Source organism: Hypanus sabinus, chromosome 31, assembly GCF_030144855.1.
Source record: "Hypanus sabinus isolate sHypSab1 chromosome 31, sHypSab1.hap1, whole genome shotgun sequence".
NCBI lineage: Eukaryota > Metazoa > Chordata > Chondrichthyes > Myliobatiformes > Dasyatidae > Hypanus > Hypanus sabinus.
The window spans coordinates 31,090,969-31,106,369 of NC_082736.1; the positions used below are offsets into that span (position 1 = coordinate 31,090,969).

The following is a 15,401-nucleotide window of genomic DNA, read 5'->3' on the forward strand; positions in this document are numbered from 1 at the left end:
CAGCCCGTAACCCTCCATTCCTTTCCTGTCCATATACCTATCCAATTTTACTTTAAATGACAATACCGAACCTGCCTCTACCACTTCTACCAGAAGCTCGTTCCGCACAGATACCACTCTCTGAGTAAAGAAGTTCCTCCTCGTATTCACTAAACTTTTGCCCCTTACCTCTCAACTTGTCCTCTTGTTTGAATCTCCCCTACTCTCAATGGAAAAAGCCTATCCACGTCAACTCTATCTATTCCACTCAATTTTAAATACCTCTATCAAGTTCCCCCTCAACCTTCTATGGTCCAAAGAATAAAGATCTAACTTGTTCAACCTTTCTCTGTAACTTAGGTGTTGAAACCCAGGTAACATTCTAGTAAATCTTCTCTGTACTCTTTCTATTTTGTTGACATCTTTCCTATAACTCTGTGACTGGTACTGTACACAATGCTCCAAATTTGGCCTCACCAATGCCTTGTACAATTTTAACATTACACCCCAACTCCTATACTCAATGCTCTGATTTATAAAGACCAGCATACCAAAAGCTTTCTTCATCACCCTATCCACATGAGATTCCACCTTCAGGGAACTGTGCAGCATTTTCCTAGATCACTCTGTTCTACTGCATTCTTCAATGCCCTACCGTTTACCATATATGTCCTATTTTGATTAGTCTTACCAAAATGTAGCACCTCACACTTCTCAGCATTAAACTCCATCTGCCATCTTTCAGCTCGTCGTCCCTCGGGGCACATCCTCTTCGTCTCCCCCTCCCTGACGTGTGGATTCTCTTCCCCCCCACCTCACCCCTGCCGTGGTTGCTCCCTTCTACCGGCCGACACATGGGTCCCAGCATTCCTCAGGCCGCGCTCCCCTCAGTGACATAGGGTAGGGGTGCCTCCACTGGTGGGACGTCCCGGATGAGCCCCCTCTCTGCGCACGTGTTTCAGGGGCGCCAAGGGGAAGCCGTACCTGACCCTGGATCAGATGGCGGACTTCATCAACCTCCGGCAGCGGGACCCCCGCCTCAACGAAGTGCTGTACCCCCCACTCAAGGCCCAGCAGGTCCAGCAGCTGGTCACCAAGTACGAACCTAACAAGAACTTCGCCAACAAAGGTGGGTCCCGGGCGGCCGCGGACCGGTCTTGGCGAGCCCACCGCGTCATCGCCGTGTTTGCCCGCTGGAGAACTGGGTCCGCGGGACCGCCCTGCGCGTTCTACGTGGGATCGCCCTGTGCCTCTCCCTTTCAGTCTGAAGCCGCCCTTCTGGGATCATGCTGTGCTCACCTCCCCCCTCATTCTGTACTCTGCTCTGAGATCACCCCTGTGTCCGTGTCCCCTCATGGGATCGGTCTGTGCGTGCCCTTCATTTTATCCCCTGTAATGTGCCCCACCTGACCGCCCTCCTGCGCATGGGGTCATGGGGTCATCCTGTGCCCCTCCCCCCCCCCACCAGTTGGGAACCTACGCCCTGTTCTCCCCTCACGTGATCTCCCTGTCCTCAAGTCGCCCACAAAATCATGTTTTCACCCCTGTGGTGTCTTCCTGTCCGTGTGGGATCGCCCCGTGCCCCCCCCATGTGGGATCTCTCCCCGTGCCCCGTGGGATCACCCTGTACCCCCCCCATGTGGGATCTCTCCCCGTGCCCCACCCCGTGTGGGTTCTCTCCCCATGCCCCCCATGTGGGATCTCTCCCCGTGCCCCGTGGGATCACCCTGTGCCACCCCCGTGTGGGATCTCTCCCCGTGCCCCGTGGGATCACCCTGTCCCCCCCCATGTGGGATCTCTCCCCGTGCCCCACCCCGTGTGGGTTCTCTCCCCATGCCCCCCATGTGGGATCTCTCCCCGTGCCCCGTGGGATCACCCTGTGCCACCCCCGTGTGGGATCTCTCCCCGTGCCCCGTGGGATCACCCTGTCCCCCCCCCCATGTGGGATCTCTCCCCGTGCCCCGTGGGATCACCCTGTCCCCCCCCCAAGTGGGATCTCTCCCCGTGCCCCACCCCGTGTGGGTTCTCTCCCCATGCCCCCCATGTGGGATCTCTCCCCGTGCCCCGTGGGATCACCCTGTGCCACCCCCGTGTGGGATCTCTCCCCGTGCCCCGTGGGATCACCCTGTCCCCCCCCATGTGGGATCTCTCCCCGTGCCCCGTGGGATCACCCTGTGCCCCCCCGTGTGGGATCTCTCCCCATGCCCCCCCCATGTGGGATCTCTCCCCGTGCCCCATGGGATAACCCTGTGCCCCCCCCCCGTGTGGGATCTCTCCCCATGCCCCCCCCATGTGGGATCTCTCCCCGTGCCCCATGGGATAACCCTGTGCCCCCCCGTGTGGGATCTCACCCCATGCCCCCCATGAGGGATCTCTCCCCATACCCCGTGGGATCTCTCCCTGTACCCCGTGGGATAACCCTGTGCCCCCTGTGTGGGATCTCTCCCCATGCCCTGTGGGATCACCCTGTGCCCCCCCATGTGGGATCTCTCCCCGTGCCCCGTGGGATAACCCTGTGCCCCCCGTGTGGGATCTCTCCCCATGCCCTGTGGGATCACCCTGTGCCCCCCCAGTGTGGGATCTCTCCCTATGCCCCGTGGGATCACCCTGTGCCCCCCCATGTGGGATCTCTCCCCATGCCCCCCATGTGGGATCACCCTGTGCCCCCCCGTGTGGGATCTCTCCCCATGCCCCCCATGTGGGATCTCTCCCCGTGCCCCGTGGGATAACCCTGTGCCCCCCGTGTGGGATCTCTCCCCATGCCCCGTGGGATCACCCTGTGCCCCCCATGTGGGATCTCTCCCCATGTCCCGTGGGATCACCCTGAGCCCCCCCCCCGTGTGGGATCTCTCCCCATGCCCCCCGTGTGGGATCTCTCCCCGTGCCCCGTGGGATAACCCTGTGCCCCCCCTGTGGGATCTCTTACCATGCCCCATGGGATCTCCCTGAGCCCCCCCATGTGGGATCTCTCCCCATGCCCCCCGTGTGGGATCTCTCCCCATGCCCCCCGTGTGGGATCTCTCCCCGTGCCCCGTGGGATAACCCTGTGCCCCCCCGTGTGGGATCTCTTCCCATGCCCCATGGGATCTCCCTGAGCCCCCCCATGTGGGATCTCTCCCCATGCCCTCCGTGTGGGATCTCTCCCCGTGCCCCGTGGGATCACCCTATGCCCCCCATGTGGGATCTCTCCCCGTGCCCCGTGGGATAACCCTGTGCCACCCCCATGTGGGATCTCTCCCCGTGCCCCGTGGGATCCTGTGCCACCCCCGTGTGGGATCTCTCCCCATGCCCCCCGTGTGGGATCTCACCCCGTGCCCCGTGGGATCACCCTGTGCCCCCCCATGTGGGATCTCTCCCCGTGCCCCCCCATGTGGGATCTCTCCCCGTGCCCCCCAGTGTGGGATCTCTCCCCGTGCCCCCCAGTGTGGGATCTCTCCCCGTGACATCACCCTGTGCCCCCCAGTGTGGGATCTCTCCCCGTGCCCCCCAGTGTGGGATCTCTCCCCGTGCCCCCCAGTGTGGGATCTCTCCCCGTGACATCACCCTGTGCCCCCCAGTGTGGGATCTCTCCCCGTGACATCACCCTGTGCCCCCCCCCCGTGTGGGATCTCTCCCCGTGACATCACCCTGTGCTCCCCCCCGTGTGGGATCTCTCCCCGTGCCCCCCAGTGTGGGATCTCTCCCCGTGACATCACCCTGTGCCCCCCAGTGTGGGATCTCTCCCCGTGACATCACCCTGTGCTCCCCCCCGTGTGGGATCTCTCCCCGTGCCCCCCAGTGTGGGATCTCTCCCCGTGACATCACCCTGTGCTCCCCCCGTGTGGGATCTCTCCCCGTGACATCACCCTGTGCTCCCCCCCAGTGTGGGATCTCTCCCCGTGACATCACCCTGTGCCCCCCCCAGTGTGGGATCTCTCCCCGTGACATCACCCTGTGCTCCCCCCCCGTGTGGGATCTCTCCCCGTGCCCCCCCAGTGTGGGATCTCTCCCCGTGACATCACCCTGTGCTCCCCCCCCAGTGTGGGATCTCTCCCCGTGACATCACTCTGTGCTCCCCCCCCCAGTGTGGGATCTCTCCCCGTGACATCACCCTGTGCTCCCCCCCCAGTGTGGGATCTCTCCCCGTGACATCACCCTGTGCTCCCACCCCAGTGTGGGATCTCTCCCCGTGACATCACCCTGTGCTCCCCCCCCAGTGTGGGATCTCTCCCCGTGACATCACCCTGTGCTCCCCCCCGTGTGGGATCTCTCCCCGTGCCCCCCAGTGTGGGATCTCTCCCCGTGACATCACCCTGTGCCCCCCCCGTGTGGGATCTCTCCCCGTGACATCACCCTGTGCTCCCCCCCGTGTGGGATCTCTCCCCGTGCCCCCCCCGTGTGGGATCTCTCCCCGTGCCCCCCCGTGTGGGATCTCTCCCCGTGCCCCCCCGTGTGGGATCTCTCCCCATGCTCCCCCCCGTGTGGGATCTCTCCCCGTGCCCCCCCGTGTGGGATCTCTCCCCGTGACATCACCCTGTGCTCCCCCCCGTGTGGGATCTCTCCCCGTGACATCACCCTGTGCTCCCCCCCGTGTGGGATCTCTCCCCGTGACATCACCCTGTGCCCCCCAGTGTGGGATCTCTCCCCGTGCCCCCCCGTGTGGGATCTCTCCCCGTGACATCACCCTGTGCCCCCCAGTGTGGGATCTCTCCCCGTGCCCCCCCGTGTGGGATCTCTCCCCGTGCCCCCCCGTGTGGGATCTCTCCCCGTGCCCCCCCGTGTGGGATCTCTCCCCGTGACATCACCCTGTGCTCCCCCCCGTGTGGGATCTCTCCCCGTGACATCACCCTGTGCTCCCCCCCGTGTGGGATCTCTCCCCTTTCCCCCCCCGTGTGGGATCTCTCCCTGTGCCCCCCCCATGTGGGATCTCTCCCCGTGACATCACCCTGTGCCCCCCGTGTGGGATCACTCCCCGTGACATCACCCTGTGCCCCCCCCGTGTGGGATCTCTCCCCGTGCCCCCCGTGTGGGATCTCTCCCCGTGACATCACCCTGTGTCCCCCCCCGTGTGGGATCTCTCCCTGTGCCCCCCCCGTGTGGGATCTCTCCCCGTGCCCCCCGTGTGGGATCTCTCCCCGTGCCCCCCCCGTGTGGGATCTCTCCCCGTACCCCCCGTGTGGGATCTCTCCCCGTGCCCCCCCGTGTGGGATCTCTCCCCGTGCCCCCCCGTGTGGGATCTCTCCCCGTGCCCCCCCCATGTGGGATCTCTCCCCGTGCCCCCCCGTGTGGGATCTCTCCCTGTGCCCCCCCCATGTGGGATCTCTCCCCGTGCCCCCCCGTGTGGGATCTCTCCCCGTGCCCCCCCGTGTGGGATCTCTCCCCGTGCCCCCCGTGTGGGATCTCTCCCCGTGCCCCCCGTGTGGGATCTCTCCCCGTGACATCTCCCCGTGCCCCCCCCGTGTGGGATCTCTCCCCGTGACATCACCCTGTGCTCCCCCCCGTGTGGGATCTCTCCCCGTGCCCCCCCGTGTGGGATCTCTCCCCGTGCCCCCCGTGTGGGATCTCTCCCCGTGCCCCCCGTGTGGGATCTCTCCCCGTGCCCCCCGTGTGGGATCTCTCCCCGTGCCCCCCGTGTGGGATCTCTCCCCGTGCCCCCCGTGTGGGATCTCTCCCCGTGACATCACCCTGTGCTCCCCCCCGTGTGGGATCTCTCCCCGTGCCCCCCCCCCATGTGGGATCTCTCCCCGTGCCCCCCCCATGTGGGATCTCTCCCCGTGCCCCCCGTGTGGGATCTCTTCCCGTGCCCCCCGTGTGGGATCTCTCCCCGTGCCCCCCCGTGTGGGATCTCTCCCCGTGACATCTCCCATGTGGGATCTCTCCCCGTGCCCCCCGTGTGGGATCTCTCCCCGTGCCCCCCCCATGTGGGATCTCTCCCCGTGCCCCCCCGTGTGGGATCTCTCCCCGTGACATCTCCCATGTGGGATCTCTCCCCGTGCCCCCCGTGTGGGATCTCTCCCCGTGCCCCCCCCCATGTGGGATCTCTCCCCGTGCCCCCCCCGTGTGGGATCTCTCCCCGTGACATCACCCTGTGCCCCCCCCAGGACAGGTGTCGTTGGACGGATTCTCGGGATTCCTGTGCGGTGTTGAGAACGACATCGTCGCCCCGGAGAAGCTGGACGTGAGTGACGATATGAACCAGCCCCTCCCTCACTACTTCATCAACTCGTCCCACAACACCTACCTCACAGGTAGGGGCAGGGGACATGAGGGGAGGGTACTGGGGCGGGACATGAGGGGAGGGTACTGGGGCGGGGCATGAGGGGAGGGTACTGGGGCGGGACATGAGGGGAGGGTACTGGGGCGGGGCATGAGGGGAGGGTACTGGGGCGGGGCATGAGGGGAGGGTACTGGGGCGGGGCATGAGGGGAGGGTACAGGGGCGGGACATGAGGGGAGGGTACTGGGGCGGGGCATGGGGAGGGTACTGGGGCGGGACATGAGGGGAGGGTACTGGGGCGGGACATGAGGGGAGGGTACTGGGGCGGGACATGAGGGGAGGGTACTGGGGCGGGGCATGAGGGGGAGGGTGCTGGGGCAGGACACGAGGGGGAGGGTACTGGGGCGGGGCATGGGGAGGGTACTGGGGCGGGACATGAGGGGAGGGTACTGGGGCGGGACATGAGGGGAGGGTACTGGGGCGGGACATGAGGGGAGGGTACTGGGGCGGGGCATGAGGGGGAGGGTGCTGGGGCAGGACACGAGGGGGAGGGTGCTGGGGCTGGGCACGAGGGGGAGGGTATTGGGGCGGGACACGGGGGGAGGGTGCTGGGGCGGGGCACGAGGGGGAGGGTGCTGGGGCGGGACACGGGGGGAGGGTGCTGGGGCGGGGCACGGGGGGAGGGTGCTGGGGCGGGACACGGGGGGAGGGTGCTGGGGCGGGGCACGAGGGGGAGGGTGCTGGGGCGGGGCACGAGGGGGAGGGTGCTGGGGCGGGGCACGAGGGGGAGGGTGCTGGGGCGGGACACGGGGGGAGGGTGCTGGGGCGGGGCACGAGGGGGAGGGTGCTGGGGCGGGGCACGAGGGGGAGGGTGCTGGGGCGGGACACGGGGGGAGGGTGCTGGGGCGGGACACGGGGGGAGGGTGCTGGGGCGGGACACGGGGGGAGGGTGCTGGGGCGGGGCACGAGGGGGAGGGTGCTGGGGCGGGACACGGGGGGAGGGTGCTGGGGCGGGACACGGGGGGAGGGTGCTGGGGCGGGACACGGGGGGAGGGTGCTGGGGCGGGGCACGAGGGGGAGGGTGCTGGGGCGGGACACGGGAGGGTGCTGGGGCGGGACGGGGGGAGGGTGCTGGGGCGGGGCACGAGGGGGAGGGTGCTGGGGCGGGGCACGAGGGGGAGGGTGCTGGGGCGGGACACGGGGGGAGGGTGCTGGGGCGGGGCACGAGGGGGAGGGTGCTGGGGCGGGGCACGAGGGGGAGGGTGCTGGGGCGGGACACGGGGGGAGGGTGCTGGGGCGGGACACGGGGGGAGGGTGCTGGGGCGGGGCACGAGGGGGAGGTTGCTGGGGCGGGACATGGGGGGAGGGTGCTGGGGCGGGACACGGGGGGAGGGTGCTGGGGCGGGGCACGAGGGGGAGGTTGCTGGGGCGGGGCACGAGGGGGAGGGTGCTGGGGCGGGGCACGAGGGGGAGGGTGCTGGGGCGGGACACGGGGGGAGGGTGCTGGGGCGGGACACGGGGGGAGGGTGCTGGGGCGGGACACGGGGGGAGGGTGCTGGGGCGGGGCACGAGGGGGAGGGTGCTGGGGCGGGACACGGGGGGAGGGTGCTGGGGCGGGACACGGGGGGAGGGTGCTGGGGCGGGGTCGAGGGGGAGGTATGTGAGTTGGATAGTGAGGTCGAGGGGGGTGGTCATGAGGGAGGTTGCTTGGGGTGTGAGAGTAGGGGAAGAGTTCGCTGAGGACAGAAGGGGCAGGTGGACGAGGGAATGGTGCGAGGGTGAGAGAGGAGAGTTGGAGGAAGAGGGCCGGATAGAGGGACGATGAGGATGGACGGGGTCGTGCGACCATCACTGCGTCTCGCTCCCTCTCCCCCCTCAGCGGGCCAGCTTGCGGGGAACTCCTCGGTGGAGATGTACCGGCAGGTGCTCCTGACGGGCTGCCGCTGCGTCGAGCTGGACTGCTGGAAGGGGCGGCCCCCGGACGAGGAGCCCTTCATCACCCACGGCTTCACCATGACAACGGAGGTGCCCTTCAAGGTCAGAGCGGGGGAGGGGCGGGGCAGGAGCCGGCAGACAGAGCGGGCGGGGGCAGGCTTGTTGGAAAGGGGGAGTGGAGTGGGCCATTTTGAAGAGAAATGGGGAGGAGGGGTTAATGGGGCTTGGGGAGGTGGGTCGGTCTATGAGGTACGGGCTGAGTCACAGAGAAAGGCCCTTCAGCCCACCCAGTCATACTTACCCATAACCCCATCTAATCTGCTTCCATTTACCCTCGTTTGGCCCTCGTCTTGTCCAAAGGCACTTCGGACATCAACGTACCTGATTCCACCGCTCTCTCCACGTACCCACCAGCCCTCCTCCCCCCCCACCTTTTCTTCCTGGCCTCTGCTCTCTGCCTTTGCGGCTCTGTTGGAGGGTCTCGGTCCGAAACGTCGACAGCGTGTTCATTTCCACGGATGCTGAGTCCCTCCAGCGTTTTGGGTTCGTCGGCCTGCATTTCCAGCTGGCTGACGAAGGCCAGCGCGTCCTTCGCTTGCCTGTTGACTGTCTGGGAACCGCGTTCAGGGGCGAGGCGCGCGATAGCCGCTGACGCAGCACAAGGGCGTGCTGGGTGGGGGGGCGGTGTCAGCACGCATTCCGGCGCCAACGTAGCGCGCCCACAGTTCTGAACACGACAGAGCAACAGCCGCTAAACAAGCCCCTGTTCTGCCCTCGCGGCCCTCCAACCGCGCGGGACACGCCTCCTCGAGTTCGAGCTCCAGTCCCTATCGCCACCTGACTGTACTCGTATACGACCAAACGGAGCAACACCGTTCACCCACACAACACAAATCACACGCACAGCACGTAATCTTACCACAAATAAAGTGAATAAGATGTAATTGAAAGTACGTGTAGTGTGAACGGTTAGCAGCTCGCTGTCCTCGTGTCGAGCCCTCGGTGGGGCAGGGTATCCTGTAGCATAGTCCCTCTGTTCTACAACACTCGCTAAAGCTCAACGGTTCACTGTGAAAAGTCTTACCCTGATTTATTTCCCAAAAATGCAGCCCTGCACACCTATCCAACTCAACTGATGAAGATCCCTCATCTTTTTCATCTCTCCAGTCCTGCGGAAGGGCCTCGGCCCGAAACGGCGACTGTTTAACTCTTTTCCATAGATGCTGCCTGGCCTGCTGAGTTCCTCCGGCACTTTGTGTGTGTGTGTTGCTACGAGCCCCTGTGATATTTTCTAGCCATCTTCACTCAGTACAGTGTTATCTGCAAACTGCCTAATCATGACTTGTACACCCAGTGACCATGTTATTAGCTAGAGGAGTGGATCTTCTGCTGCTGTAGCCCGTCCACTTCAAGGTTCGACGTGTTGTGCATTCGGAGATGCTCTTCTGCACCCCACTGTTGTAATGGGTGTTTATTTGAGTTACTGTCGCCTTCCTGTCAGCTTGAACCAGTCTGGCCGTTCTCTCTGATCTCTCCCATTAACGAGGCGTTTTCGCCCACAGAACTGCCGATCACTGGATGTTTTTTGTTTTTCACCCCATTCTCTGTAAACTCTAGAGACGGTTGTGTGTGAAAATCCCAGGAGATCAGTTTCCGAGATACTCGAACCACCCCATCTGGCGCCAACAATCATTCCGCAGTCAAAGTCACTTCAATTACATTTCTTCCCCTGTTCTGATGTTTAATCTGAACAACAACTGAACCTCTTGACTATGTCCGCATGCTTTCATGCACTGAGTTGCTGCCACGCGATTGGCTGATTATATATTTACATTAGCGAGCTGAAGTGTACTATTACAGTGGCCACCGAGTGAACATTTTTACCCAATTCTGCACTTCCATTGTTTTACCTCGTTCTGCGGTGGTGCACTGTGTCATGATTTGATCTGCATGAACGAGCAGTGAATTCCACACAACAGAGGTCCCAACATCGAATCCTGAGGCATACAGCTGGTCTTCATTTGTCACGAAACGTCGTCAGAACACCGGTCATTTGCGTCAGCGACCAACGCAGTCCAAGGAGGTCACCCCACAGGTGTCGGCACAGCCTCTGGCGCCGACCTGGCACGCCTGTCACGTACTAACTGTGGGTCGACACATACACCTTTCGGGATGCCGGGGGAAACGGGAGGAAAGTCACGGGGAGAACGTGCAGACTCCTTACCGGCAGCGGCGGGAATTGAACCCGGACCGTCCGATCGCTGCCGCGTTAAAGCATTACGTTAACCGCTGTGCCACAGTGCTACCCAGTCCTTGTTAGCTGGTGGTCTCCCCTCCTGGCTGGCCTAGCGTAGCGATTCTTGTCCAAAGCCTAGATAGAAGCCATCTACCACCCTGCCCTCATCGATCCTCCTGGTTACATCTCAGGACCATGAGACACGGGCAGTATTTTGCCATTTGGAGTCTGCTCCAGCATTTGATCACGGCTGACTTATTTTCCCTGTCAACCTCATTTCTGGGCCTTCTCCCCTGTAGCCTTTGACTGTTCAAGAATCTATCTCGCCCTCCGTTTTAAATACACCCAATGACTTGGCCTCCACAGCCACCAGTGGCAACAAATTCCACAGATTCACCATCCTCGGGCTGAAAAAGTTCCTCGGTCCTCGCCTCCCCCAGGATAAAGCTTCCTTTCACATCCACTCTACCTAGGCCTTTCAATATTCGATATGATCTCCCCTTTGTTCTTCTGTAAAGGGGGGTTTCTTTTTCCCCTTTGTTACTGTGTATGTAATCAAAAGGGCTTCTTTGTTTTGTTAACTAGCAGGAATGCTAATTTACTGATAACGAGAATGGTATTCCTTTGTAAACCAAATGGGGATTAATGTTCTTTCTTCTGAGTCTGTAAGCTTTTGTTGACGGGCTTTTGGGCAGATCGGCGCGAGGGGGTCAAGAGAGAGGATGCAATGCTGTAAGCTGGGCGAGGAATGGACCCCAAGCGGGGGTCCGCCAGGAGGTACTCCGAGGAGGGGGGATGAAGCTATATGTGCTTGGTTGACCACTCGGAGGGTTCTGAGCTGCGAGTCGAGGAGTTCGGAGGGGATCGACTGTGGCCAGAAGACTTCAGTAATTGAGCTCCAACGGTTGTGCACGAAGTGGTTTGGACTTCGATAAGTTTGGCGCCTTTTCTTTATTTTTTCTCTTCATATATACTGTATCATTATTAATCACTTAGTTATAGTAACCTTTATAAATTGTACTCATTTAATCGCATATGGTGTACTGTCTGTTTCTGGGCGAGGCGGGGACATCACACAGCATCCACACCAGCTGATTACCCAGTTTGGCGGGGCCGAAGGCTGCTCCCCCTAGACGAGAATGAGCTGAGCGAGCCTGAGGCGACCCAGGGGGTTACACTTCTAAACCCATCAAATTAACTCGGGTCAATTTTGTGACCCCCCCCCCCTCCCACCGTGGTCCCTGTCCAGTGCCAGCACCTTCCTTCCTGGATATGGGCTTACAATACTCCAAGTTACCCCGGACCAACGCTCCTGAGATTAGATTTGTGGGGCGTGACTTACCACGTACAAACCTGTGTTAACTGCCTCTGATCAGTCCTCGTCTGTCCGAATGGTGCGCGCCCATCCGTCGGAAGCCCCCGCGGTAACCGACCCCCTCCCGCCGATCTGAGTTTGGGCTGGAGGAGGTGGGGGAGGTGAGGTTGGGAGGGAGGGGGGACCAACAGTCGCTGATGGCCGGTGTCTTGTCACCCTCTCTTTCCCCCTAAACAGGAGGTGATTGAAGCCATCGCGGAGAGTGCCTTCAAGACAAGCCCTTACCCTCTGATCCTGTCCTTCGAGAACCACGTTGACTCGTGAGTGAAGTCACCTCCCTCTTCCCCGGCTGCTGTCTCTCACCCCCTGATATCTGTCCCTCCATCTCCTCCTCTCCTCCTCTCCTTTATCAGCGTCTCTCTCCGATGGCCCTCGTCCTACCTCCCTATCCTCTCTGCCCCCTCCACCCAACCTCGTTCCTTTCCTCCACATCCTCTCCTTCGCTTCCATCCCCTCCACTCCCTCCTTCCCATGCCCGGTCTTCCCCTCCCACTCCCTTCTCCCCTCCTACCCTCTCCAGCCTTATGACCCTTTACCAAATCCTTCCCTCTCCCGTTCCTCGACAACCATCCTGATGTACCGCCCCACACCACCCCTGCCGACTCTCTGTCCCTCTCCTCAGCTCCAAGCAGCAAGCCAAGATGGCGGAGTACTGTCGGACGATCTTTGGCGAGGCCCTGCTGATCGACCCTTTGGAAAAATATCCAGTAAGTAGTCATCCAATCCTGGCACAGTAGGTTCACCTGGCACCTGGGAGTCACCCGTTCCCTGTGTCCACAAGGCCTCAGAGCAGAACTAGGCCTCGAAGCAGAATTAGGCCTTGGAGCCGAATTAGGCCTCAAAGTCCGCTGTCATTTCATCGGGGCTAATTTATGTCAACCCCGTTTTCTTGCCGCCTTGCTGTTGCTTCCACTTTAAAAGTACCCTGTGTGTGGGATCTGTCCCTAGTGAGATAGTGGGATGAGGACGAGAACCCCTCCGGAGGGTGAGTGGGTGTCCGTGCCCGGTGACTGAGTGTGTGGAATTCTGACTTTTTGATCCGACGCTCTTTCGGAACCAGGAGAGAGGGACAAGCTGTGTGGCCTCACGACCGTTTGATTCAGCGTTAGTCGGAAGCGGATGGGGTTAGTCGACCTGTAGGTGAAAAGAGGGAGAGGGAAAAGATGAAGACAAAGGATGAAGGGAGATAGGAGCAGAAAAAGAGAGAGAGGGAAAGAAGAAGACGGCACCCAACGTGGGGCAGTTCTTTTTAGACACAGAGATAAGAAAAATTCCACTCAAATTTGCAGCAACAGAGAAGCTTCCAGAATCATACAAGTATAACGACCTGCAAGAATACGAAATTCAGATCTGTATATGGTGATTTATTTCTACTTTGATAAACTTTGAATTTGGGCAGACACTGAACAACTGCATATACACACTGTGACCACTAGGGGAGACACTGAACAACTGCATGTACAGACTGTGACCACTAGGGGAGACACTGAACAACTGCATATACAGACTGTGACCACTAGGGGAGACACTGAACAACTGCATATTCAGACTGTGACCACTAGGGGAGACACTGAACAACTGCATATGCGGACTGTGACCACTAGGGGAGACACTGAACAACTGCATGTACAGACTGTGACCACTAGGGGAGACAGTGAACAACTGCATATACAGACTGTGACCACTAGGGGAGACACTGAACAACTGCATATACAGACTGACCACTAGGGGAGACACTGAACAACTGCATATACAGACTGTGACCACTAGGGGAGACAGTGAACAACTGCATGTACAGACTGTGACCACTAGGGGAGACACTGAACAACTGCATATACAGACTGTGACCACTAGGGGAGGCACTGAACAACTGCATATACAGACTGTGACCACTAGGGGAGACACTGAACATCTGCATATACAGACTGTGACCACAAGGGGAGACAGTGAACAACTGCATATACAGACTGTGACCACTAGGGGAGACACTGAACAACTGCATATACAGACTGACCACTAGGGGAGACACTGAACAACTGCATATACAGACTGTGACCACTAGGGGAGACACTGAACAACTGCATATGCAGACTGTGACCACTAGGGGAGACACTGAACAACTGCATGTACAGACTGTGACCACTAGGGGAGACACTGAACAGCTGCATATATTGACTGTGACCACTAGGGGAGACCCTGAACAACTGCATATACAGACTGTGACCACTAGGGGAGACACTGAACAACTGCATGTACAGACTGTGACCACAAGGGGAGACACTGAACAACTGCATATACAGACTGTGACCACTAGGGGAGACACTGAACAGCTGCATATACAGACTGTGATCACTAGGGGAGACACTGAACAACTGCGTATACAGATTGTGACCACTAGGGGAGACCCTGAACAACTGCATATACAGACTGTGACCACTAGGGGAGGCACTGAACAACTGCATATACAGATTGTGACCACTAGGGGAGACACTGAACAACTGCATATACAGACTGTGATCACTAGGGGAGACACTGAACAACTGCATATACAGATTGTGACCACTAGGGGAGACATCGAACAACTGCGTATACAGACTGTGACCACTAGGGGAGACAGTGAACAACTGCATATACAGACTGACCACTAGGGGAGACACTGAACAACTGCAAATACAGACTGTGACCACTAGGGGAGACACTGAACAACTGCATATACAGACTGTGACCACTAGGGGAGACACTGAACAGCTGCATTTACAGACTGTGACCACTAGGGGAGACACTGAACAACTACATATACAGACTGTGACCACTAGGGGAGACACTGAACTGTTGCATATACAGACTGTGACCACTAGGAAGTATACTAAACAGTTACATTTATATAGGAAATGTTTAAAATACAAGCAGACAATTGAGTGTCGAACTACAAGGAAAACAACAGCATTGAGGGGGCTGTTATGTTCCCGGTTGGTGAGGATCCGTGTCACTGTTCCTCTCCCCCACAGCTGCAGCCCGGTGTGGTCCTCCCCTCGCCCCAGGAGCTGAAAGGTCGCATCCTTATCAAGAACAAGAAAAAGCACCAGGTGAAGGTGGGCGAGGGCAGTGTGAGGCACAGGCTGATCCCACAGGCCTCCCAGGGCTACCTGGACGCAGGGAGCATCGGTGAACTCACCTCCCCCAGTGCAGGTAAGCTGGACTGCACCCTCCCTCCGCCCTCCTCTTCATCTCCCCTCTCATTCTCACCCTCCTCCACCACCATTCTCTCTGTCCCCACTTTCCATCTCGACCCCCCCACTTTCCATCTCCAAACCCCCACTTTCTATCTCCAAACCCCCACTTTCTATCTCGACCCCCACTTTCCATCTCGACCCCCCCACTTTCCATCTCGACTCCCCACTTTCCATCTCGACCCCCCACTTTCCATCTCGACCCCCCACTTTCCATCTCGACCCCCCCACTTTGCATCCCGACCCCCCACTTTCCATCTCGACCCCCCACTTTCCATCTCGACCCCCCCACTTTGCATCCCGACCCCCCCTTTGCATCCCGACCCCCCCACTTTGCATCTGCAAACCCTCACTTTTCATCTCGACCCCCACTTTCCATCTTAACCCCCCCCCACTTTGCATCTCGAACCCCCCACTTTCCATCAACAACCCTCCCTCCCCTCTTCCCTCC

At 60.3% G+C, this 15,401-nt stretch overlaps 1 protein-coding gene across 1 annotated transcript in view; it reads left to right on the forward strand.

Annotated features, from left to right (window-relative positions):
* LOC132384036 (1-phosphatidylinositol 4,5-bisphosphate phosphodiesterase beta-3-like) overlaps positions 1 to 15,401 on the forward strand; it is a 211,803-nt gene that overhangs the window by 176,205 nt on the left and 20,197 nt on the right. The window contains exons 9-14 of the mRNA XM_059955321.1: positions 942 to 1,108; positions 6,060 to 6,206; positions 8,054 to 8,211; positions 11,898 to 11,980; positions 12,343 to 12,427; positions 14,729 to 14,909. Coding sequence (XP_059811304.1) covers positions 942 to 1,108; positions 6,060 to 6,206; positions 8,054 to 8,211; positions 11,898 to 11,980; positions 12,343 to 12,427; positions 14,729 to 14,909 — 821 coding nt within the window. The remainder of the gene's footprint in view (positions 1 to 941; positions 1,109 to 6,059; positions 6,207 to 8,053; positions 8,212 to 11,897; positions 11,981 to 12,342; positions 12,428 to 14,728; positions 14,910 to 15,401) is intronic.